The sequence below is a fragment of the Siniperca chuatsi genome, linkage group LG18 (assembly GCF_020085105.1).
Source record: "Siniperca chuatsi isolate FFG_IHB_CAS linkage group LG18, ASM2008510v1, whole genome shotgun sequence".
NCBI classification, from domain to species: Eukaryota; Metazoa; Chordata; class Actinopteri; order Centrarchiformes; family Sinipercidae; genus Siniperca; species Siniperca chuatsi.
The window spans coordinates 11574243-11600265 of NC_058059.1; the positions used below are offsets into that span (position 1 = coordinate 11574243).

At 39.3% G+C, this 26023-nt stretch overlaps 1 protein-coding gene across 14 annotated transcripts in view; it reads right to left on the minus strand.

Moving 5' to 3' along the window:
- The window catches only part of rgs3a (regulator of G protein signaling 3a), a 155635-nt gene that overhangs the window by 33030 nt on the left and 96582 nt on the right, over nucleotides 1-26023 (minus strand). For 12 of the 14 annotated variants that reach the window (XM_044173710.1, XM_044173705.1, XM_044173704.1 and 9 more), the window contains one exon: nucleotides 4955-5941. In XM_044173710.1, coding sequence (XP_044029645.1) covers nucleotides 4955-5941 — 987 coding nt within the window. Of the gene's footprint in view, nucleotides 1-4954; nucleotides 5942-18608; nucleotides 18764-22214; nucleotides 22464-26023 lie in introns of those variants that run through there. The other 2 variants (XM_044173716.1, XM_044173717.1) reach the window with 2 other exon arrangements.

A 26023-nucleotide genomic window follows, 5' to 3' on the forward strand; every position in this document is an offset into this window, starting at 1 on the left:
CAACGTCTGGAAAGACAGCCGATATTTATCCAGATTTCAAACAAACATTCAGACCCCCTAAACAAAATGTTTGGCCTGTTTAAGCCAAAAGCACACGTGTCTGTTGCAACAACGTCTGTGTGGATGCAACACGTTCAGAAACTGAAAAAAGTGTGATGTCTGGAAAAAGAGTGAGGGTTTGGACAGCAAGATGAGAGTTTAATTTAATGGTCAGATTGGAAAGAACATGCAGTGGTTTAGTCTTATATGGCTATTTACAGCATGCCTTGTGTCGTCTTGTGTTGGAAATTAGGATTTTTTCAGTCTCTGAATTTCCAGTGAGGCTACACTTTTTATTACTTCTGGGCTCTCATTCCTTTAAAATTCCTTTTTGTTGTTTTAATGGTATTATTATGGTGCCTGTAGAAGCAAAACATTCTTTGTTGACCTTTATAATCCAGCTATAGCTCTAGTAGCTCATATTTTCTTTAACCAATGATGGTCTCTATATTTGGCTACTATGTCATTTGGAAGAGGTTTTACACAGACCCTTAACATCAGATTTGAAACTGTCCTCAACTAGGTGGAAAATGATATCCTGCTGAATGTCAGTGCAGCTGGGTGCTCTGTGTTTGTACACCGTTCGATGTGCTATCCTTATCAGACTGAGGCAATTGTTAGCACTGGAAACTGGATCTTATCAAATTTGACTAACAGAAAGTTTCCAATGTAAACTGATGACTATCCATGTTCCATAAGGCTAAATATTCATGTGGTGTACAAGAATTCTTCAATTCTTGAAACAGTATTGTTCTCTTTTTCCCCCTTCCCTCCAGGTCCTAAATGATTTGTGCCTTGGAACAGCAAAACCTGTTAGTGATCCCTTTTAAAGCTATTTTGTGGTATACTTATTGTTTTCAATCTAAATACAGATATGACAGATATAGTCTTTAACAATGCAGACACAGATACGACATCAAACAAAATACTCTCATTCTATTGTATGTTTTGCACAATTTTTCACTCAGTGGCAGGAATAACAGTTTCTTTTAAGCGGTAGTCACGAAAAATCTGTTTGTCAAACAAACTGACATTATTTCTCTTGACCTGCTCTCTGTCTGTCTCTGGGTCTCCTTGCATTGATGACAGGCCACTAAAGACATCAAGTGAGAGGAAAAGGTGCAGAGTGGAAAGAAAGACAGGACTAGAGTCAGTGCTTGTTAAAGGGCAAGTAAACACTGCCTGGCAAGAGAAAAGAGAGGTGACAGACAGAAAGAGACAGAAGGAGGAGCGGGGGCTTCACATTATGAAAGAAGAGACAGTAGATCGCACACCGTGTCTGCTCCTCTCTCTATAATGCACATACACAGATGGGAGGAAAATTAAGGAAAAACCATCATGAAGTGTTGAGCCTCCAAAACAGCTTCAGTGCTCCTTGCCAAGTCTGTGGAACTCTATTGGAGGGAAGGACACCATTCCTTCACAAGATATTCCGTCATTTATATATACCACCTTTATTTAATCAGGTCATCTCATTGAGATTTTGCAAGCGAGACCTGAGTACAGCAGATAGAAAGAAAAAGACACATAGTCAAACATAACAAAAGGACATATAACATCACAGACAATCACAGACATCACTAAATAGATTTGAAGATAAAAGTTTATATTATATCATTTGGTCTTATGGTGATGGTGGTGGAGAGCATTGTCTTACATGTTGGCCCAAAATCTTCTATAGGTGTGAAACTGGGTTGAGATCTGGTGACTGTAAAGGCCGTAGCATTGTATTCACATCATTTTCAAACTCACACCATTCAGTGAGCCCTGGTGCTCCGAAGCATCCATTTGATATGTTTCTCCACTCCTTTATTCAGGTTTTTCCTTTCATTTTTCCCCATCTGTATATGTACTACACACACAGTACAGTGCAGCTCTTTGAACAGTCTTGATTGCCCACTGTATCGTTTTCAGTCAAAAGCTTCAAGTCTGAGTGTTTAAATCACTATAAATTATATTTCATGATAACTGACGTATGGATCCCAAGTGAAAACAATGTCAAACTTTAATTACAAAGTCATTCAAATGGTAGTAATAAATGGACTTTAGCTTCAGTAAAGTCTGGGGACTCAATTTGGTCAGTCAGTGCATCTAAGTGAGTAAATAGTACATAATCCAAAAGAGTTCAAAAGACTTCTAAAATAAAGAAAACATGCCCTTGCTACATTCTTAATGCTACATTGGACAAATTGGCATAACAGTATGTTTGCAGGGAAGCTAAGGCTTACTTTATGTTGATATCAAATAATGTATATATATATTATGACTGGATAAAATGTTCATCAAAACACAACAATAAATAATTAAAAATGCTTGAAATTGTTTCATATTTTTCAAAAAATAAAACACATCTTTTATGAATGCACATCAATGAATTTTCAACTGACTGTCATTTAGTCTTTACTTTATAACCCTTTATGAAAATTGTTCCTTTTGATATTTTTACCCCATCATTGAGAAGACAACTTGTACACTACTGATCCCATTAAGTTCTCAGAGGTTGGACACACATACACGCACACTCACGTTAAGCACCTAGAGATGTAACAAGATTTATGAATGGGGGGGTTGACAGATCATTTTAAATAATGGAAATACAAGCCTCAAAGGACTGTGTCCATGACGCCAATAGGTAGTAAAATTACCCTTGAATCTGCCAAGACCAATAGGCTCTAGCTCTGTCTGCTGCATTCCTCCTCTGCACAGCTCACACACACTGCCATTTAAGGCTACTGAGTGTGCTGACAGACTTGTGGAAGGGGAGATAGTTAAAAAGGAGCAGTGCTTCTGATATTCTACAATGACAGAGTGAGCACTTGATCACCTCTGTCATTTGTGTATCATTAAGTCTATGGGATGTCTGGAGCTCTGATATCACTGTCAAGTTCTCTTTCTTCTATTTTCTCTCCATTTGTCTGCACTCTTTTTTTTTAAGAAACAGTCATTGCCAAATACATATTGATGAAATAGGTGTGCAGGTGTGCAGTTCAAACTACTATAAATAGCGTTGTTGGGAGAAATCATTGCTGTGATGACAACTTGTCTGTATTCCATTTAAAGTGTTAGAATTCTAGAGAAATTATAAAACACATTACTTCATAGTTAAAAAGAAAACGAGTCACACTGAGATTTCTCAATCATTGTTCATTATGCAACCTTGGCCAAAGTGAAGTGAGAAAAGATATGATATGACTTATGTGAGGCTGCTGGGCTGTGATGCATGCTTCCCTCTGTTGGACAACTAGATTAACTACGTCCTGCATTGAAATTAATGGCATACTCACTGCACAAATCCTTTTCAAATAGAAGTCGAAAAAGTTCTTATTTGCGATCCAAATCTAGAAATAATATATTCAATTTCACATAACAGTATTCTCTTTTACTTGTGACTGCTAGTGATAAGTGTACTACAGTTTCTTACTGCTGCTGACATGAAATGATATTGCTAAAATCTGGAAACCTGGCCAAACTTTTAACACAAAATAAAGCACATTTAATACAGAACATCTAATCTTAAGTGAATTAATCTTTACTTGCAGATGGCACACAGCCATCAAGTATTTTACATACAGTAGATGCTACATTAAAACAATACCCAATGGTAAGAACATGCGGAACACACTGCTGTAAAATTCATCAATCAATTCATAGACATAATGTGTACATAATGGCATAAGCATGTAACTAAAACAATACACAATGTAAATTCTTATTTCATGAATTCAATGATCTGCATTTTGTACACTAAATGACAGCGCTGTCTGTATGTAAACATTCATTTGTTTGTGCTTTCATATGAAGATATGTTTTGTAAGCAAATGTGCAGTTTGAGTGAAAGCAGGCATGTTTACTTGGTATTACTAGCTGGTATTATTTATTTGGGCTATAGTGTCTTTGTTTCGTTTAGTGTCATGTTTTTGGTCTTTTTTATAGCGTCAGTATGTAACAGTGTGATTGTGAGTGTGAAAAACTGAAACCTTTCTGAAGAGGTTGGAGATTGAGTTGAATCTGGCCTATTTCACCCTCCCTCCCCTTAAACATTGTGTGTAATTGTTTTAGGTTTACATAAAAATTTTTACAAGGTAATTGTGCTGTGTAGTGGAAGCATAAGTAGAGTCAAAAAATGGCTTATGTTTGACTTCAGTAGGGGGGTTATATAAATGCAAATAAGGCTGAGTGTCTTTTCTTGTGTAGTTATTTTAATGCCATTAACCCACATACAATATATTGAGACTTGAATGCATCTTAAATATATTTTTCAAACTCCAGTTAGGTAGAAAATAGTTGAAAAGCAATCCTGTCATGCAATTAATCAATATTTTTAGACTTTGTGCAATAAATAGTACTGTATATTCAGCTTCAAGACTGTCCTGGTAAACAACTTTAGTTGCAATACACTGCCAAAATGTGTACTGTTTATGTATATGTATAAGTCTACTGTTTTTGAACTCACTATGACATTTTTTAGTAGATTAGCTTGTTAGATTTAAAAAACACTGCGGGATTATTGAGTACTTGCTCTATTTTACCACTTGATGTCACCCTTTTTACAGAAACCAGTGAACTTAAACTTTGGGCTGAGCTGTTAGATCATCAAGCACTGCTGATGCAATAGTTAAGAGACACATAGGCTTTGAGCTGTATTATACATTTTACTCAGTATGTGAGGTCAGAAAGAAAAACTGAAATACTGTGAGCACTATTCCAGACCAAAGCCCAGTATTGGTGTGTGTGTGTGTTTGAATATATTTTGTCCTTCAAATTCCTTGTAAATGACAATGTAATCAATGTTGTCCAAGTCGAGAACATATGTTATAACCAGGGCAGCAGCTGAATTTTCTATAATTTTTAAGAGCTGTATTTCTATAGCTTTATTCCTGCATGACTCAGTATATGTTATGATTTCAGTGCTTACCTTCCTCCCAGAGAACAGCATACACAGCTGATGCATGGAGCCTCCATTCTTGGTCAGCTCTTTCTTCAGGGTTTTAGGTGATGGGAGTGTCCAGCCGCCCTTGTGGTGCGCTCCACCTGCCTCCAGGCAGTTGATGGCGTTGTCAGAGGTGAAACAAGGCGTGCGGGAGTCCTGCAGGAGGCTCCCTTCACTATGGGTGCGCCTGCGGAGGGAATTCTGCACACTGAGCCCCCCTCCTCCATGCTTCTCACAGGTGGCACCCTCCACCATGCTGCGGCGCTTGCTGTCACTACGCTGCAGGTAGGCATCGTCACTGTCGTCTTCATCGTCCTCCTCTTCGGACTCCTCGTCTTCATCTTCATCATACTCTTCTTCATCAGTGTTGGGTGAGGAGAGGGCATCGGCACTAAAGGAGCGATCAAGGCGCAACTCAGGGATGACAAATGAGGATGAGGAGGATGAGGGGGGAGCATTGGTGTCAGGTGGCTCTGAGGCATTGTCTTCATCTGTGTTTGACACCACCAGGTTTAGGTTTACTTCCTCTTCATTCCTCTCTCCCTCCTCCTCTTCTCCTTCTTCTTTCTCTTCCCCCTCACTCCCTGGACTCTTTCTGCTGGCCCCATCCTCCTCCTCATCTTCCTCTCTCCTGCTGTCCCCATCCTTGCCCTCTCTCCAGATCTCCATCTCGTTCCCCTCCATACTTTTGCAATCCTCACCCTCGGTGGAAGGAGGTGGTGTGGGAGGCACCTTATGTCGCTCCTCAGATCCCATCATACCCCCAAGGGGCATGTAGATCTCATCCAAAGGGGTGACAAGGTCTGAGGGGTGAGGACTGCCCAGGGTTGGGGGCTCTGAGGGACTGGAGGGATACAGGCTGCTTTCCTCACCTTCAGAGTTGCGGGGGGGGAGGTGGAGGCACACACCTCCTTGATCTCCTCCTACTCCGCCCAGCTCACATGAAGGGGCATCCACCTTAGGCTCCAACATCTAGAAAAGGAAACAAAGAAAGACAGGAAGATAATAGTTAGTCAAATCTGTTTGGACAATTAATGCACTGTCTATCTATGTAACTGTAACAAGTTTAACTCAGTTGATTGAGATTTACTTCCCTGCCATGAGCAAATCCACTTATCACAACTATTCCATTACCAGTTATTGAATTTGGTTTTGAAATATCTCTGTCATGCTAAATGTTGGTGTGACTGAGCCATAATGCCAGGATCAGACTAGATGACATTTATGTCTTTAAAGAAGGTCACAATGTCAGATTAAGCGATGATAGTCGTGCCGTGACTTGCCCAAGACATGGACTACATACTGAACCCTGACTGATCATAGTATGCAGTCTTTCATGACTTGCATGCTCGGAGAGGTGGGGCCAGAGCTAGACTTCCTGGATCAGGAATGTCTACAACCATGGCATCACATAGCACGTTGTGGATGTTGTTAAACTAGGCAAATGACAGCATAAAAATTATGACATGCTCGTCTTTCCATCTGGGCCTCATGAGATGTCCTAGATGCAGAGTGGGTTGTATTTTACTACACAGGATAAAACAACATACTGTTGTGCTCAATGCTAATTTTCATTCATAAGACTGACAAAAGGCTGAACTGCCAGAGACCACATTGTAATATCAGTGCCAGTGAGTTCATATTGTGATATACTGCTGTTTTGCTCACTCGTGCTGCTATAGCTACAGTACTGCACTGGAGCTTGCTGCACTGATTCAGTCAAACTAACTAATACTGTGCCCTTAGGGACTGTGGAATAAAAAACATACCAAATGTCTTGCAGAAATTGATGAGATTACAGCTACAAAGTGTTAGCACCAGCCACCCTTCTGTTCACCCATTAATCTTCTCTCTGATATGTTTCTATCATTTCAACACACTGTAATTTTCTCTCTAGCCCAAATGACCGCACACATGAGCCCACCTCTGCCCTCACCTAGTGCCAAACACAAAATCCCTGTCACACGTGTGTACAGTGCACACACACATAGAACACTGCCTGTCCTCACCCCCCGCCTTTGGCAATCTATCTGCAATACCTCCTTTCCAAAATCTGCTGGTTTTAAATGCTGCTTTAACCTCTTCCAGCCCACAGAGCCCTCAGTGGGAGGTCCATTACAAATGCATTTTGAGTGGGCCAACATCATTCAAACCCACAGACGAAAGATCACAAAGTTTTTCGATGATACTGAATATGTCAAGCTGAATTAAGGAAATGTTTATAAAGTTATGCACAAAACTTTTTTCAATTTAATGTAATCATGCTGGCAACTGAGGTTATGTTTCCCAAAATAAAATAAGCATGATTATAACTTTAATAAAGTATTACAACTAGTAAAATCAATTCTACCTTCTTTAAGTCTGTAGCAAATCATGTGAAGGACCTCATTGTACTGGTCAAGTTAACCCATGATGACAAGCTGCAGTCACAAGATGCTCTGCTCTAATTGGAGATAATACTGCCTCCTCTCAGACAACTCATGATATTTCACAAGCTGTTTGTGTACTTTTGCAGCTCAAATTAGTTTCCCCAGATACTCTTGCCCTGGTTGTACTCCCCACTAAACTTTCGACCTGTATTCATAACACTGCCAAGAGCTTTTAGCACTTTCAGTCAGGATCAACTACAAAAATCCTTAAACTAATTTCATGCATATGGTCTGAAATTGTAGCTCATAAATACTGTTTAAGAGTGTGTGTGCCAAGAATAGAAATCAGTCTATTTTGCTTTTGTTTTTTAGTGTAGGACTTGGACTAGAAGCAGAAGTTCTGTATGTGGTTACTATGATGTGTATGTATATAGGCACAATCTGAATACAGTATGTCTGGGTACAGGACACTGAGGTCTGAAATGAGGGTCACTGTGTCTCCTGCAACAACATGACCTCATATTTTTGTAATGCGAGCTGTGGAGAACCTCTAGTTACTGAGCCAGTTTTTTTCCCTTGTGTTTACATACTATCACTCACTGAAACTACCTGCAGATCTGGCATTTAAAAACCTACCACTATATACTATATTGACGCATCAAACCGAATAACCCCTTGCAAACTTTTACCTCCGATGTCTTGTTCCAGACTATGTTTGTGTGGTAGAGGGCCAGTGAAATCTGACATTTTCCCTTACTGGGAAATTTCAAAAGTTTTAAGCATGTTTCAGAAATCTACTGTAGATAGAACAATAAAATATATCAAGCCAAATTAAATCCCAATGAAAATGACACTATTCTGCCATCTGATAATATTCCAGTGTAGAGAGGAAACCAATACTCTTCAAAACACTAATTTGATTTCTGAGTATTATTTAACAAAAAGATTTGCGACTCACAAACACAAGTAATGATGATAAAGACTACACGGTTTTCTGACAGCAACAGTTTTGTTGCAAAGAAGATACAGCTGTCTGCATTGGCCAATAACTGTAAGATAAACACACCTTTAAATGACCATTTTCCTCTAAAACTCCTGTTTTTATTATCCACGGTTCTTTTGAACAAGTTTGATTGAAACTTGATACCATTTATTGGGGAGTATAGGTGCTGGCTTTGACTGCAGCCTTAATTAATGACAGACCTACTTAATCTGTCAAACACAAACAATATCTGATCGCTTCACAACAGTCATAACTTAATGACGTTTAAGAATAATACATTGGCTAAAAAGGTCTGGCTTGCAAAAAAGCATTGCATCAATGGGTGTTGGGCTCTGCCAGGGTTGTATCTGATCGCTTCACAACAGTCATAACTTAATGACGTTTAAGAATAATACATTGGCTAAAAAGGTCTGGCTTGCAAAAAAGCATTGCATCAATGGGTGTTGGGCTCTGCCAGGGTTGTCAATGATTCTGTTTGTGATCTTCATGGACAGGATCTCAAGATGCAGCCAAGGGGGGTCTTGTTTGGGGAATTCACATCAACGCTCTGCTCTTTGCAGATGATGTGATGTTGGCTTTATCTCTGCCAAAAAAACAGTTGGGAGTGAGTTGCTGATCCAAGCAAAGAAGATCAAGTATATTGTGGTCTTGTTCAAGAGTGAGGGTAAAATGGAGCGTAAGGTCCACAGGCAGATTGGTGCAGCGTCAGCAGTAATACAGGTGTTGTAGCAGACCATTGTGGTGAAGAGGGAGCTGAGCCTGAAGGTGAAGCTCTCAATTTACCAGACGATCTACATTCCAATCCACACCTATGGTCACAAGCTTTTGTTGGGGACTGAAAGAATGAGATTGTGGATAGAAGGAGGATGGAGGAGTAATTCAAACAAATGTATAATTCTAGCAATTTCCAAGACCCCAAAAAGCAGTTCTGAAAAACTGGTCCTTGGTCACACTTAATTGGTAACCCCGGCTCTATTTTATTTTTCAGGATGCCTTTACATTCTAGTAAGAAATCTTTCTTTGAGTAGCACAACCCAAGGTTTATCAGAATAATACAATACACCAGGGAAACAAAGGCTGGGACGCTTGACAAGGAGACAATGACTCAGGTGAAGGGAGACAACAAGACACAGGTGAGACTAATCAGGGCGGAGCAAAAAATCAAAACTGGCAAGAAAAGCAAACAAAGACAGGAAGCAAAACTACCAGACACATGAGGGAAGGAGAGTCTTTCAAAATTAAAACAGGAAATAACATACATAAACCCTCAAACCATGACAGGATGGTGTTTGGGTGGTGTCGCTTACTAGAGACTAGAGCAGTGACTCAGGGCTATAAATATAAACTTGACTTATCTTGATGTTCATGGATATATACAACTGCCCCAAGGTGATCCAGACCTCTAATTTTCCCTTCTACCTCCCTCTTAACCTCCCTGTGATCCTATCTAAATGGTTCACAGTAGTGTTACAACCAAGACATCAAGGCTTCTTACTGATGCACTGGGTGTATTTTTAGAATGAAATGCACTTTCATAGAAGCACCCATGGAGGGAAGTAAAGCCTGTGTCTTTATCCCTTTCTGCCCCTCCTTTTCCTGTTCTTTCTGTGTCCATGGTGGTCCAAGTCAAAATAGTGAGTCACTGTCAGAAAAATTATGACTTGATTGTTTTATTGAGGCTCATCATCGTATTAACTTTTTTAAACATCAGAGGATAAACATTATCCACCATATATTTAGATTTGAGATTTTCTCTTTCCCTTTCTCAACCTCACTGACCCTCATGAAACCCCTGACTGTTGAAGATATGGCTTGAGACACAATGGAGCCACCTGTCCTGTCAGATACACTTGTTCCTTCTCACACTCTCTACAGTGGACACACACACAGAAATACAAACACACACAAAATCAAGCAGCTTGAAATTAAGCCCCTGTATTCAAGCCTCGTCCTCGTGTCTTATCTGAACATATGAAAAGAACAGACAAATTAACAAACTTGTTCATCTTTGAGGCATTTTCCAATTATGACACTTACCACATTACCTATACTCTTTCACAACATCTCTTCAATGAGCCAGCTTCAAAAGCTAAATGAAAAGACACAAGCAAATGGACAATGTGCTTGCGTTTATGCGCATATATACGTGCATATACAATACACGTGTACTCAAATACAGCTCAAAGTCATCAATGATTCAACACAATACAATCTCTGGCATTGCCTCAATTAAGCGAGGAAAAAAGCCAGCACTAAAAGGCAGGGAGAGTGGGATTCAGGGTAAGAGAGTGAATAGAAGACAAAGTGAGTAAGACAAGCAGAAGGGAGGAAGGGAGTCAGACAATGGCAACGACACAGAAATGAGATGAGTAAGTGAAAAAGGACAGAGAGAAAGAAATAAAACAGGAGAGGAGACTAAATCTTGGAGAATTTCCATCTTGGTTTTTTAATGTAGATGTACCATAAACAGCATTACTGGTCTCACAATGAAAGAACTAGCGAATGAGCACCTAACACTAACCCTGCCTCGCAACATTTCTCTTAATTCCAAACAGACACAACACATTAAAATACGCTCCCAAGAATAGTAAATGAATTGTGTGAATATGAATTTCCAAATACAGTTTTTGAGTGTTTTGTTCGTCATAGAGGTAAAGGGTCAAACAGCAAAAGATTGAATTCAGCTCACTGAGAAGATGTGATTTAAAGCCTTGTTGGCCAGTTAACTCCATGTGTTCGATGAGCTAAAACTATGCTTCATCATGTTAGAGGTTGTGCCTGTTACTTGTGTTCAAGGCCAGGAGGCAGCCATACTGGCTACGGACATTTTTCCACCATGAGTTAGCGAGCCCCAGTGAATTTCACTTTAGGTCACATTACATATTTTATACAATTCTTTATGGGCATTGTGCAGAAAACAGGGGACCTTTTGTTATACCCCATCTCTCTCCTCCTTTCCTTTCAGCTCTCTACTGTCTCTATCTAATAAAGGCAAAAATACTACAACAATACAATACAATACCATAATAAGAAAATGTTTTTTAGCTACACTAGAGGCGTGGCTGTATGGATGGCAATGTGGGTGGGTCAGTCGGACCAGGCTGAAATATCTCAACAACAATTAAATGGATTGCTATTTTGTACAGACATTCATGGTCCCCAGAGGATGAATCCTGCTGATTTTGGTTATCACCTGACTTTTCCACTAACACTACCAGCAGGTTAACATTTGACAAAAGTAATGAGTAACTAGCCCATTTAAATTTCAGTAATTTTATTTGCGTTATTTAATTTGAAAAAGTAATTAGTTACATGTCTAGTTACTGCCAAAAGTAGTGGAATTACAGTAACTTGTTACTCTTTTTTCCTACCCATAACTACGTTATCATAAAATTTCACAAGTGATGTAATATGTTGACCTTTCTGCTTACACCAACCTCACACAAATAAACTATGTACTGCCATGCACATCTCAACATTTTAATGCTCACATCATGATAAACCCTTTTGAGGTTGCCAAAGTCCTTTATTCTAACATCACCCTCTGGCCAATTATTACATCTATTGCTAATGATCAAAAACTAAATCTGGACTTCCACTTTTATGAATCTAAGTGTTTGGTTTTATTTACAGTGAGCATTACAGCCTCACAAAGCAGCTAGGTGGTCTTGTTAATGTATCAGTTAAGAGCTGGATAAGGTAAAAGACACAAGCGCTCTTTGTGGGCTTATTTCGTTCCATTCCTTCCTTCTGTCCATTTGGGCTTAGGTCCAAAATTTAAAAGATTAAAAAAAGGGGGGAAAATTACAAAAAAATTAAACAAAAGCAAAATTTAGGAGAAATGGCTTAATGGCTCTGAAGCTTAAAACATTTTTTTTTAAACTACAGAAAACCACTTACCGCAGTACTGCAATACTTACATGCAGATCTGTCTCTTCCTTTGTTGCATAACCACAGTGGGCTATATGGTAAATAGACAAAACTGCGACACAGATACTGTACAACTCTTTTCCACACAGACAAATAATTAGCCACAAACAATGTATGGATGCCAAATACATATGCATGCTTGTCGGCCTTGGGAGTCCCAGAATGGGAAATTTGGATTTTTAAAATCAAAATGGGCCATAGAGGGAAGCTACCCATAACCTTATTTCCTGCATTATGTTGCACATGCACTCAACTGTCTAATGATCCTTCTCGACTGGCGTATTTAACAAAAAGCATTCCCCCTCTTTTTAAGACTATCTGTTAAGAAAAGAAGTCACACCTTCCAGTGACACCTGCCAAATTACTCATTCATGACTCATGCTTGGTGTAACGGTGTCAACTGGGTGGAAAAGAAACACAGAAGAAACCAGATGACAGCAGTGAATAGCTCCAAAGTCCTATTTCCAAAATATCTCCCTGAAGTAATAAATAATGACAAAAATGACCTCTGAAGGTCAAAATCTTCTCAAAAAAATAGAAATACAGGAAAACACATACACACTCATGGACAGTCACCCAGGAACAATCATGTGAACTCTGTCCCACAGTAACCATGGCAATGAGAGACCCATCCCAGGGGAGCAGCTGTGCTGTGTGTTCTCCAAAAGCTAAAGATGTACCTATGAACTCTGTCATAGTTTCCCCCAACCCCTCCCGCTTCTCATTTCAAGGTGCCATCTTTCATCTTTATCTCCTTCCTTCCCTTTACTCCTTTCCCTTTTCTCCATTTAATATCCTGTGTCCTGGTTGTTTTAAGCATGCCATTACATTAAAGAGCATTAAAGTCAACCCCTGCTTCACTCTACTTAGTCTAATATTAATGGTTTAATGTATCCACCATTACACTCGCCAAGTCCACGTCCGATCTAAATAAATCCAGCTCAACTCAATTAGCAATGCTGTTGAAAATATTGTACACTGTAAAACAAAATGACATGTTTTCTCTTCTCTTCCTCTTTGCCACTCCCTCTGTGTCCACTCTCTTCCTCCCACTAAGTGGTTGATCTGTATGACAGCAAGTTGGTTGGCAGGATGTCTAAGTGATGTAACTCCACCTAATCAGTTTGCATTGCTCTTGTTTACCATTTCTTTTATTTTCTTTGCTCAATGACTTATTGATTTATTCAAAGGACATTTAAGGTCAGTGAAGTCTAGACCTCCTGCTTTCATAGCCCAGAGGGAAAACATAAAATGAACATAGTGAGAACAAGAACTAGGAACAAAATTAATTGAGCTGGGCACTGTCACCCTTGTTCTCCTTTTACCTACACGTTTTATTTACATTGACAGATGAGAAAATCTTGGTTACACATTTAAGGAGTTACTTGTTTTAGCCCACTTGTTTTGGCTTATTTTGTATAAAGGTGCGTTTCGACCGCAGGAACTTTCCCCAGGAACTAGGAACCTTTGGAGGAACTCAGAGAACAGGGTCTAAATTAAGTACCGGGGACATTTTTTACCCCCCCAAAAGGTCCCTGCTCGGGGGGGTAATACTTTTCAGAAGTACTGGGACTTTCGGGGTGGGGCTTGCTGCGCTGAACATTTCTGATTGGTCGAGCTGTGACCGTGGTTTGACCATCTGGATCGATGCGTTGCTGGGTCACAGGCCAGCCTTCTCTGGCGCAGCGGCTCAGCTACTGTGCTGTTGAAGCCGTGATGGAAGACATCGGATGACCAGTCGGTTGAAGGAAAATCACATACCGGCTACATGCTGCTTGTTAAATGCTATAACAGCTAACAGTTGTCATGCTATTTCTACCCTAACCAAAAGCTAATGTTAGCTACATGCTAATGCTAACCGCTACCGTTAATGTTGTTGAATCGTAGTGTTTGTTAAGGCAAGGGTTGGCTAAATCGATCATACAAAATGATTTCCTACACGCGACAGTCCTTGTAACTTCTAACTCCGATCTCTCATCTGGGGAGGGTGCAGCGATATGCATCTCCTCAGATTTAAGTAGAGTCACCAACAGTTACTTTTAACTCACAAGCAAGTTGCTTGCCAAAGAGAGCATACCTCGCATGGAGGTTCTCCCTAGATCTTAGCAACAAGGATAGTATCCCTCAACAGATTCCCATCCACAAACCATGCCAATTGTGTTTGTTTATATTTTTCTACGTATTTTTCCTGCCTACCTAACTTTTAATTGTGGTGAAATTAATAGTAAATTAAGTAAATGCAGCAATAGTACACTGTTACGTAAAGTAAAAGTCCTGCATTCAAAATTTAATTCAAGTAAAAGTACAAAAGTAGATTAGCTAAATGTACTTAAAGTATCTAAAATAAACATACTCATTATGCAGCAGAATGAATCCTGTCTGAGTTAGATTATTATATATTTATGCATATAACATGTAGTAGTAAAATTGTACATAAGTACAGTACTTAAGTAAAAGAGGAGCTCAAAATATTAGAAAGACAGAATGAGAGGGACAGATAAAAATCAAACTCTATCTTTAAAATAAAGAGAGAAAGAAGGATAAAGAAGGTACTTCGTCTGAAGAAATACACACTCTTCCTTTGTCCTAACAGCCCAGGGCACAAAAGAAGACATTCAAACAAAAATCAGTCTGTGTTACTTGGAAGCATGTTTCTGTATAAAATTGTCATTTAGAGACCATAAGCCTCCTTGGGGGTGTGATGCTGCTTGTTATCTCCCTCAACAGCAATAGCAAGCTTGTTTTCTACTTGTGAACCACATTATTTTCCACTGACTCCTTTTCATACACACATAATTGTTCATTTGCTTTAAGTGAAATCATTTGCTCCAACCCACGTCACAGGTTGTTGCATAAACTCATGCACACTTACACACACACGGTTCAATTTCTACGTTCCTGCAATCACAGGTCATATAATAAAAGACTCACACATGTTCTATCTAAATTAGAAGACTTGTACATGTTGATAAGCTTGTCATGCAGTATCTGATATGATAATCAACCTGATGTTTGTTGCTTCTTTGAAAAAGAGTATGTTTATAACTGACGGGAAGACAGCTTGTAGGTTTGTGTGTATCTATGCATGCATGTCTGCACCAACTAAATATATATTAGGCATGCTTTGACATGTGCCATCCATATCAAGCTATGGTCTGAAGATTTAAGAGCCATTATTGCTTTGTGTAATACCAATAACTCATTAAAGGACCAGACCATATAGATGATCAATCTCTGAATGGCCTCATTATATGCATCGCAATACACCGGCCTATTTTGCCCTAGATTTCACTGAGAGAAGAGCGATGAGACAGTAATAGTTGTTTATCTGTCAGACCCCTCCACTGTGATGAGGCCAAAAGGGAAAAAGAAAACAAAAAATGGAAAGGGGAGCAAGGGAACATGTGAAAAAGGGTCTGTAGATCAAAAAAACCCAGGAGGACAAGATGTCAGGTAAACCCTGGGAACACAAAAGTACATCTTTTTAACTGAATGATTAAAAAAATGCTATCAAAATACCACTGGCTTAAGAGAGTAATAAAAATGTTTTATGTCCTCATAGAATTCTATTATTTATGTAGGTCTACATTTTTCGCTTTAACAGAAGATTTTGGCCACAATGTAAGGTAAAAAGTAAAATTAGCAAAGTTCTCACCTGACAATTGCAACATTATCACCATATAATTAAAATTCATCCACTCATAGGTACATAACAATACTGCTATTCATCTCAGGTACCATTGATAGGAGTGATAGGGGGGTTATAGTTCCTCTTTATGTTTTGTCTTTTCCTTTTCCTTAACGCTTTGGACTGCTTTTCATTGAGAATAATAATGAGGGGTGGTTAAGCTGTGTGTTGAGAAGGACGTCACTGTGAGTTGCACGCGCATCCACCGGTTATTTAAGGACATGACGAAGCTCAGGTGTGCAAGGCGAGGGCGCAGCATTTGAAAGAGTGTTACGAGTCGGGGTAGCACAGGAAACGGCAGGTTTTTGGAAGCGCCACTCAGGACAGTACAGTTTCACACCTTCCCAACTCATGGACTTCTGCTGAAAACCAGCTCTGTTTTATTTCGTGGATCCATCCACCAACAACCTACACTGAACTGAAGTACCAAGACGGAGCTCGCTGCTCTCGTAAGCAGCGATCAGTGCTGGCGAGGCCTTGTCTGAGGGACCTGCTAACTGTTAGCCTGCTGACTCGGTAAGCTAACCCACCTCTCGGCATTTTCTCTAGTCTTGGAAATCAGTGCTTCTGGTTCTGTTTCTTTCCTCGTTTTTCCCCTTTTCTACAAACTCCAGGTTAGGACTAGTATCAGATAATCAGCACTTAAACCCTAGACCTGACTAGACCTAATAACCAGTACTGCAGCGTAGCAGGGATATTCTTTTTGTCAGCAACACTAATTGAAGCAGAACAGCAAAAGAAATACAATGGCTCAATATCTCACAGGAATACTTGGCAGTGAGTTAAACCTTGGAGATGTCAACTGCAATTTATTAGCATGAAATCTATTCTCATTAATATTTCAGCTTTAACTGGGAGCTGGTGATGTAGCCCTCCTGTATGTGTGTGTTTATGTTTAAGTCATTACATTGCAATCAAATCAAATCATCTTATTTTAAGAATAACATGGCGCACTGCCACTCCTACAAAACCTTTGGAAGAATCAAGATTCATTCTTTCACAGAAACCAGGCACAGTCCCTGACAGCGGCAGAGGGGAGAAAAGGGATGGGGTTGGGTTTTTTTGGGGTGTCACTGTCACATCCAAAGATGCAAAGGCATTATTAATAGAAGCTGAGGGTTCAGAGAGAAAATGTCATTGACGTAACTTGCCCCGTGACGCCAGGCAGCTGAAGACAATGTGACCACTGAAAAAGACTGGAAAGGGCCTTCATAGAAAGAGCGAAGAGAGATGGGGGTTATGTCTGTATATGTGTGTGTGTGTGTGTGTGTGTGTGTGTGAGTAAGAAGATGCATCTATCTTTTGTTTCGTTTGTGTCTTTCGTATCTGTCTTTTGTATGTGTGTGCCTGTGTGACAAACAAGGGGTTGAGATGTGTGTGACACTGTTTTTCCTAGGTTATAACAAATAACAAACATCTCATTTGTTCAAGCTGGGACTAGATGTGTAAGACCAGCTGATCACATTCTGTGTGAGTGTGTGTGTGTGCATGCATGCATGTGTGTGTGTGCGTGTGTGTGTGTGTGTTTGCATGTGTGCGCAGCAGAGGGATGGGTCATTGACACTGTCTACTATTGATCAAGGACAAGGGGAAGATTGAGGGGAGAGGCGAGGAGAGGAGAAGAAAATGTTCTACCTATGCTTCTTCTCTCACTTAAAAAAACTTCTAAAACTCCATATCTTTACACTACTGTACTGTAAAATTAATTTAAACACAAACTACCATTTGCTCACACTATGTATTATCAGCCATCTCCCTATTTGTGTATCAACAGGCACCAACACAAACTACACAACCCTGCATATAATTCTCTGTCTCCTTCTAAGTAGAGAATAACCCCACAATTCCACTAATGAGGAAAAGAGAAAAGCAATTTTCCCCAGTGTGCTTGTTGTTGTTTTTTTCCCTCTGGTCCCTCTGTTTGCTCTCTCCTCTTGTCTCTATCACATTCAACTTGGCTCTGACACAGTTTAGAGTATGTCTTCTTAATGGCTATCTCCCTACTGTTCCTTTCTTTTAGTCTCCCTGTTTCTCACCCTACGACTCTCCCAGCCATGTGGAGGGCTAGATCGTGTCACTGGCAAACAGCCAGAGCAGAAACATCTGGGATGTAAACATCTGTTATTCAGAAAATGCTGTAACCAATTTTTGTTTATTAAGAGGGAGGCGATAATACAGGGGGAATTATATTAAAGAGAGCTATTAAAGCTATGAGAGAAAGGCATGATAAGTGGATGGAGTGATGGTAGAGACAGAATAAAACAAAGACAGAAAGTAAGATGGGAAAAAAACAATCCAATAAACAGAAGTAGGTAGAAGTAGTGAAGTTAAATGAATCAAGATAGCGCACGACACTGACACCCAACTCCTCATATGAGCCTGTCATAAAGATGCCTAGTGATAAATAAACCTTTATTGCTTTTTCCTATCTTTCCTCCCATCTCTCTTTCTATCTCCGTATGACCAAACCACTCCCTACCCCCCAGCAGCACATCAATATGTGCAACACAAACTAACCGCATGAATACTCTTGAATAATCTTTTTCCTCCAAAGCCAAAGAAAAGCACCATAAAATACATTTGCATGAAACCTCTCTTTTCAGATTAGCCATAAAATAAAATGCACTATGTGATAGTTATAAACCCTACCTGGCAAGAGGAAGCAGTTCCAGGTTACAGTCCACTTATGGCAGATACAGGCACTCCACACATCCCCATTAAAGTGGCCTACTTCCTCTGTCAAACTGGTGTATGAGTGTTTGTGGCTGGCTAGCTGGGCTGTTGTGTGTGATTCTGTCAGTGTGGGCTAGGCCAAGTGAACTGTGCATACAGAGAGAGAGAGAGAGAGACTGAGGGAAAGAAGAGAGAGAAGAGGGAAGAAAGAGAGAGAGAGAGAGAGAGAGAGAGAGAGAGAATGCCCAAGAGGCTAAGAAGGTAGACTCCCAAGCTGCACAAACAAGTGAGAAGGAAAGAATGAGAGGGAGGAGATAGTGATAATGAGAAGAGACAAATGAGCAGTGAGAGCTAAGAGAGAAGCATATGCATATATGTGTGTGGTGTGTATGTCGGCCAAACATACTTATTGGTTTCCACAATTGCAGATGTGTGTGTATCTGCAAATACTGTCTGACGTATATATACATATATTGTGTCCATTTGTGCCCACACAACACCCCGCCCGTCTTTTCTTTGTGAAGACATTAAGGCACTACAGCACAGGTCCCACAGGATGCACAAAGCACACAATGGACACATGTCCATTGTAAACACACACAAACATTTGTAGTACAAGTTTAAACACAAATACATGTTTCTGACACACAATGCATCTACAAAGTCACCATCTCTATATAATAGCTGTTTATTAGCAGCCATAACACTGGGAGGTGTTTGTCACTAACTGCCAATGTGGGGAACTTCACTATACTTCCTGGTTTTGTAGCCACAGTTCTTCTTAAATTCCTCTTCTAAATTCCTAATTTTTAACATTTCTAAATCTGGCACTTACTTATTTTTCTTTGGACATTAAACAAATAAGATTTAGCACGTCTGTAAAACCTAATTTACACAATACATGTGAGCAGGATGTCACAATCTAACTTAATGTGCACATGTGTAAAGCCTTGCATGCTTCACATCGTCTAATTGCGATTGACAGTTCAATTATTTTTTGACGTTGTTGTCTTGTTCACTATAGATATGTATTGGATGGCTAATACATAGATAATTTTGCACTCCATAACTGCACTGAGTCGTAGCCTGCCACAATATCCTTGACTTGGATGATATCAATGCACCATTTCTACTCAAACAATGCCTCAACGAGGCAGAGACCAGGACAGACTTCATGAACCCTGCAAGAGAACTGGAAAATGTTAGGGCCACTTTCAACTAAGCCAGGCTAATGGCAACTCCTGACTTCAGCAGCACGGGTTCTATTGTTTTTCCATACAGGCAATTACATTACCAGAAGTTACTATGATGAAAACAACCAATAAGAAAACATCCTATAATGCATAAACTAAGCTGTGTTAAATCTGCTGCACTACAGGCACCATCAGTGCTTGAGCTAGCATGGCTGCTAATTTTGCATTTCTTTGCCACTTGCTGAGTTATTACTAAAACAAACATAACATTTCTATTAAGTAGGGCTGGGTATTTTAAAACAACTACAATAGAGGTGCCACTATAACTTTCTTTTAAAAAACAATTGTCCTTTTATTAAAATATGCCAAACCTCCAGATGCATTATTGTTTCATGTGGCCTTTATAAAAGCAGCTGTACAAGAACTTTGGCTAAGCATAGAAGTAAGTTATAAGTTAGACAAGGAAATATGATTAAAGAATATGTAAATAACACTCAAAACTCACCAAGCTTTCAATGCCAATTTTGAATATTTGACTGTTTTTTGGTTGTACTATTACTATAGATACCCAATCCGAAAGATTTTATTTTGTTAATGCAGCAGAGGTGCAAAAGTGGGTGTGTATGAATTTTTATGTCCTCAACATCTCACTTAAAATGTTGAACAATGTGGCTGCATGCATAATTATATACAACAACAAATGTTATTTAAAAAGGCTACATATGAGACTGTATAAGCATAAAAAGTAAATAAATCAGTAGGTGTGTTTCCATCCAACTGTTTCTATGCACATTTTCAATTTGCGGGGGGGGGGGGCAGAATGGAAATGCAGAAAATTTTAAAAAACCTCAAAATATCGCAAAAAAGTTTTTACGTTTGGCTGGGGAGGAAAAGCTGGTGTATCAATAAAAGCAAAATGCGACAAAGTGCAATGGAAACAGCCTTAATAAATCATGACATACATGAAGCATGAGAATTAAAGAGACATTCCTGTCATTCACATTCACATGCCAAATTTCATGCCAATAAAGCCTATTGAATTGAATTGAATGGAATAAAAATAGCAGCAGAGGAAAACATCAGATCTGTGTGGAGTGATGAGGAAAATGTAACCTTCTTCAAATTAATACACGAAACAAACAGTTTGAGGTTTGACTGGCGCTCTTTTAATTACATCATCTCGCTGCACCCTATTCTACTGGAAAGGTTTAATGGCACCTGACCAGAGAATTATCACCAGTTGTTTATCTCGATGAACCAACTCCTAATAGTTGTATAACAGTATTTTCTTCTGTTAAAATTTGCGCTATATTTGGATGGAAACCTGGCTAGTGTGTCTTGTTAGAAAAACACTTGTACCTGCTGTACCTGAGTGACTAATTGAACCACAAGGCTCTCTCTCTGTCTCTCTCTCACTCACTCATTCACACTCTCTCTACTTTCTCACCTTTCTCTCACTCTGTTATCTCAAGAGCCTCTCAATGCTACTGAGGAAAAAGGTTTTTTTATCTCCTGAGTGTGACAAGGGACATTTGACATTGAAAGGTAGAAGACACACACACCTGCTGTCTCTCTACACGGTTGCTTGGGTCAACAACTATACGTCACTGACAATACCCTTTTATAGGTAAATATATATACTCATATACAGCAGGTAACAGTACAATGCTAAGTACTGCAAAAAAAAAACATGAATGAAAAGTGTTTGCCGCAATTACACGGCTACAGAGTCAACATTAATAGTTGTAGAGTTTCTCCAACAATACCATTTTATGTATTTTATTATGTATTTTATTTTAAATAGACAATAAAAATAAAGCACCCAGAGACTTGAACTACATGAGCACCAACTAACTGATGAATGAGTCACACCAGAGCAATTTGCCAGATTTTTTCTCCCGTTCTTCAGTCTCAGTCTCTGTTTTCTCATTCTCAAGGTGGCATTAATTAGGAAAAACTCTGCACATAACTTAAATGACGGGTATTTGAATATGTAATTCAGAAAAGAGTACAGAAATATCCATGCTTATCAGAACTAAAAAACTGAAACTAAAACCTCCAACCAATCTCAAAAGAAGCAATTACTGTTCAGCGTAAAAACATTTTTCAAAAAATATCCCTGTTTATATAAATGTGAGAAATTTAAAAATAGTTGTGACTTTACCTAGGACAGCATTTGCACAACAGCTGCGATCCTAGCATGCAAATAGTGCTACTTACACACAACCTAAACAGTCAAATTCACATACACTTAGATATTTACACCATATTAATGTAGTAATGCACACACACAAAGGAAATAATCTCAACTATAGAGACACCAGCATAAGTGTCCAGAAAGAGCTCTCAGTTTGACCTTCATAAAAGTACAAAAGATACTGTACATTACCTTAGACACAGGCATCTGGACACGTAGTGTGCTTGTTTGCTTGTGTGAGTGTGTAAGAGTGTTATTATTGGTGTTGTGTCCCAGAGTATGGCAAAGAATGGCACAGTTCATCCACACATACACACACACTGACAGTGTGGTGTGAATAGATACAGGCTGCTAATCCAATGTGACCATATGTGATTATTTTTCCTGTCCGTTTCTCTGGAAGTGTCAGTGCTTCTTTTCTCCTCCTTGTTCTGTTTCTTGTCTGTGTTGTTGCTGCAGTCCCAGCTTCTCCCCCCAGCTTGGTAATAACGTGCATGCCAACGTGTGTGCAAAAGAGAGGGGAGAGAGAGAGAGAGAGAGAGAGGGAGAGAGAAGGGGGGTAAAGAGGGATTTGGTGAAGGAGGGGAAATGAAGACAGATGGAATCGGGGAGAGACAGAGGTGTGAGAGTGAAAGGAGGAATTGTAAAAATGTGATGTATTAAAAACGTAGAGGGAGTGATGGTTATGAAAAGATCAAATGCAACTAACTCTGCAGTCAGTCTCTCTCTCTCTCTCTCTCTCTCCCTCTCTCTCCCTCTCTCTCTCTCTCTCTCTCTCCCCAAGCTATTTTTAGTTGCTCTGTCGCAAATCAAAGCACTAAATCAAAACCTATCAAAGAGCAGGATGTTAAGGGCCATGTCTTTCACACCTAATAAGAGACACACACACACACAACATTGTCTGTTACAATGACCACGTGTCTGCATCAGACCTGAAGGGAGCCATGTAAGCTATTCATCAGGCCTTATCTAATCATATCATGTGCTAATATATAATGGGCTTTTCAAATAGCTATTTTAAACATTGTCATTTACACTGCACAGACCGCTGTCTCCCTCACCACGTCTGGCTAAAGGTATTCTTGAAGAAACATTTCAAGATGATGCATAAAGTAATGATTGACATTTGAAAAGTAGAATATCAACTTAAGGCAAACTAGATTTCAGTGTTTTCCAGTGTCATCTGCTTTCAGCACTTTGTTCCTTTTCTGCTTCCTCCTGTTAATTGGTGGCAGAATGTCTTGAAGTTCTCAGTGTCACTACTGTCATCAAGCACTTGTACTAATCAAAAATGTCCTTGTGTCAAAAAGAGCCCTGTTATTTGTAAATTAAACTATTATCCCAGCTCCATTACATGCTCAGTGGAGCAAACGTCATTTTTCGGAGTAAAGAATGTGCGCAATTAAAAGTGACAGTGAATGGATTTCATGCTCTGCTGTACCTTCTTAGGACTTAGTCCATGAGGCTCTTATCTACACTAGCTCCTGTGCTGATGCATAATTGCCATTATATAACACAGTTATGAATAGTTAAAGGTGAGCTAAAATAAAGCCAAACACCACTCCATCAAAGGGAAATCATTAATGTTTAAAGAGAGACAGGGGAATTAATCCTACACTACAGGCCACAATGAATAACATTGCTGTGCTGTGAGTGTGCATGTAACTGACAGAGAGGGAGAGGTAGATAGCAGAAGGAAACAGGATAAAGATAGAGTGACAAAGAAGGTGAAAGATTGTATATTTGCACTTGATCGGTGCAAAGAAATTAGAAAAGCAGTAGATGAGTCTCTAGTTGAAGCACCCAGAGGTAAAAGAACAAAAAATTTTGGAAAACATAAGATGAGATGAGGTTTAATCTTCTGCAACCTTTGATTTTTTTCTCTTCTTTCTTGTTTTCTCAACTATAGCCTCCATATTAAGACAGTAGAATGAGGAAAGTGCACCAGGGTTAGAAATAATAAATATGCTCTCAAATTACTGACATGTGCATCCACATAGGAGTAGTATTATCTGTAGGGCACCACAGTTTCTCAATATTTTCCAAGTAGTCTCTAGATTTGCTAAAGAACCTGTATTTCTGCAAATGAAGGAAAGTTTGAGATGGTGCTGTTACTTTATCCTCTGTCACTCACACACACAGAATAATTGAATAGGTACTGTAGGAGTCCGTGGACAGCTGTCCTGGATATCTTTCTACTTCATGACAACAGTGAAGGTGCAGTGGGGAACTTTCTGATGGCGTTAATACTTTACTCCGAATCTTTGACAATTTCTCTGAAAAAGTAAGACTTGAAGTAAAGTGTGAGCAATTCTGATTTGTTCTGGATAAATAACAAATTGTTAGCAAAAACATTGCCACTGCCTCACCTGAAGATGCATTTAAGCTTCTTGAAAGATAATGTCTCTAACCAGCAGACTGCTCTGTTGTCATTAAATCCCTTGAGAAGCAGAAATCTCATAAAATTCCACTGAGAAGAAAATAAGTCATAACGACACTGTGCTATGACTACACATGAAATTTTTCAGCGTGGTCCCTCATATCTGCTCCATTTGAACAAGTTTTAAATTTGGATGTCACACTTTGAAAGACAACACATTCCTAAAATAGCATCCAGTGTGCTGTTTGTGTGTTGTGTGTGCGTGTGCATGTGTGTGAAGAAAAGAGATGAGCAAAGACAAGACAAATGGAATTCATCCGTGTCTAATTAGAGACAATGAAGGGGAAAGTGTGTGTCTGAACAAAGAGAGCAAGAGAAATGTTTATCACGTTAACATGTGCCAGTTCAGATGTTGCCGATAATTTACTTTATATTGAGACACTTTACATTTACGATCTTGTTTTCAGACTTTAGGTTTAAACTGAGTGGTGATCTTGCAAGATGGGTGCAAGAAGACTTTCACTAAGTTCCTTATATTTAACATTTACAATGTAAATATTTGTATTTATACTGTTTATAATTCCCCACTTCCGATGAGATGACAGGTGTGTAGCAGCCTCTCTCACTGCTCACTCCTATCCTCATTGGACACCAAGTGAAAATAAACTGTCAAAAATCACACACACTACGTCTTTCACATTTGTTAGCTTTCTCCTCGCATTCTCCTCTGTCACTCAATGCCTCCTATTGTAACCCAGTAAAGCTGTCTTGCTCTTCAACTCTCTAAGCTTAAAAACCTATGACTGTACCTGTCACTGTCTCAACATGCTGTCCATCACCAGACTATCACTTCTAATATGCTCCCTCTGCTATCATCAGTATCTTCCTGACAATCCCCTCTCCCTGCAAGATCTCTCTGATTCCTGCCAAAACGACCAAGAGTCTTGTTTGATCAGTGATTAGCCACTGTCGTGTAAGGTACACATCAAACTCTAATCTCATTCTGGTCCAGCACAGATTCACTCTACATCGTCCAAATCAGACCCTTTCTCACCCACTGTCAAACTTTTAGTTTTGAGTTTGTAATGTTTAATTTGCCCCATTTCCTCTGTAGATCTGTAGCCTGTGCTCTGTTGCAAACCAGATGTCCAGTTTGGGGCAGTAAGCATTAACTTGAAGACTACTGAGTCATTGGTCCCCTTACAAAAACATGAAAGTATACTTTTGTGAATAAGTATACTTGTGTTAATATATGAATAAACTATTTGTATACTTGTTATTGGACTAGTTCCATACTTATTGAGACTAAATTGGCCCACTTTTTAGTTTATAGAAGTGTACTACATTACTACTACATTAAGTGTACTTTATGCTACAGCACTACTTTGTTACTTTGTACTTGAAGTATACTTTTGCAAAACAGTAAAAGTGTACTATTGCAGTGTTATTTTGGCGTAAACTTAAAATGAAGTTATAAGAATACTACTAGTGCGGTGTAAGTGTTTAAAGTATACTCAAAGTTAATTTGAAAGTGCTTCTCATTTCTTTTTATCTTCATCGTTCTGCTCTGCATAGAGGAGTTGTTGGATTTTTAAGCAATTTCTTTTATGCTTATACACTT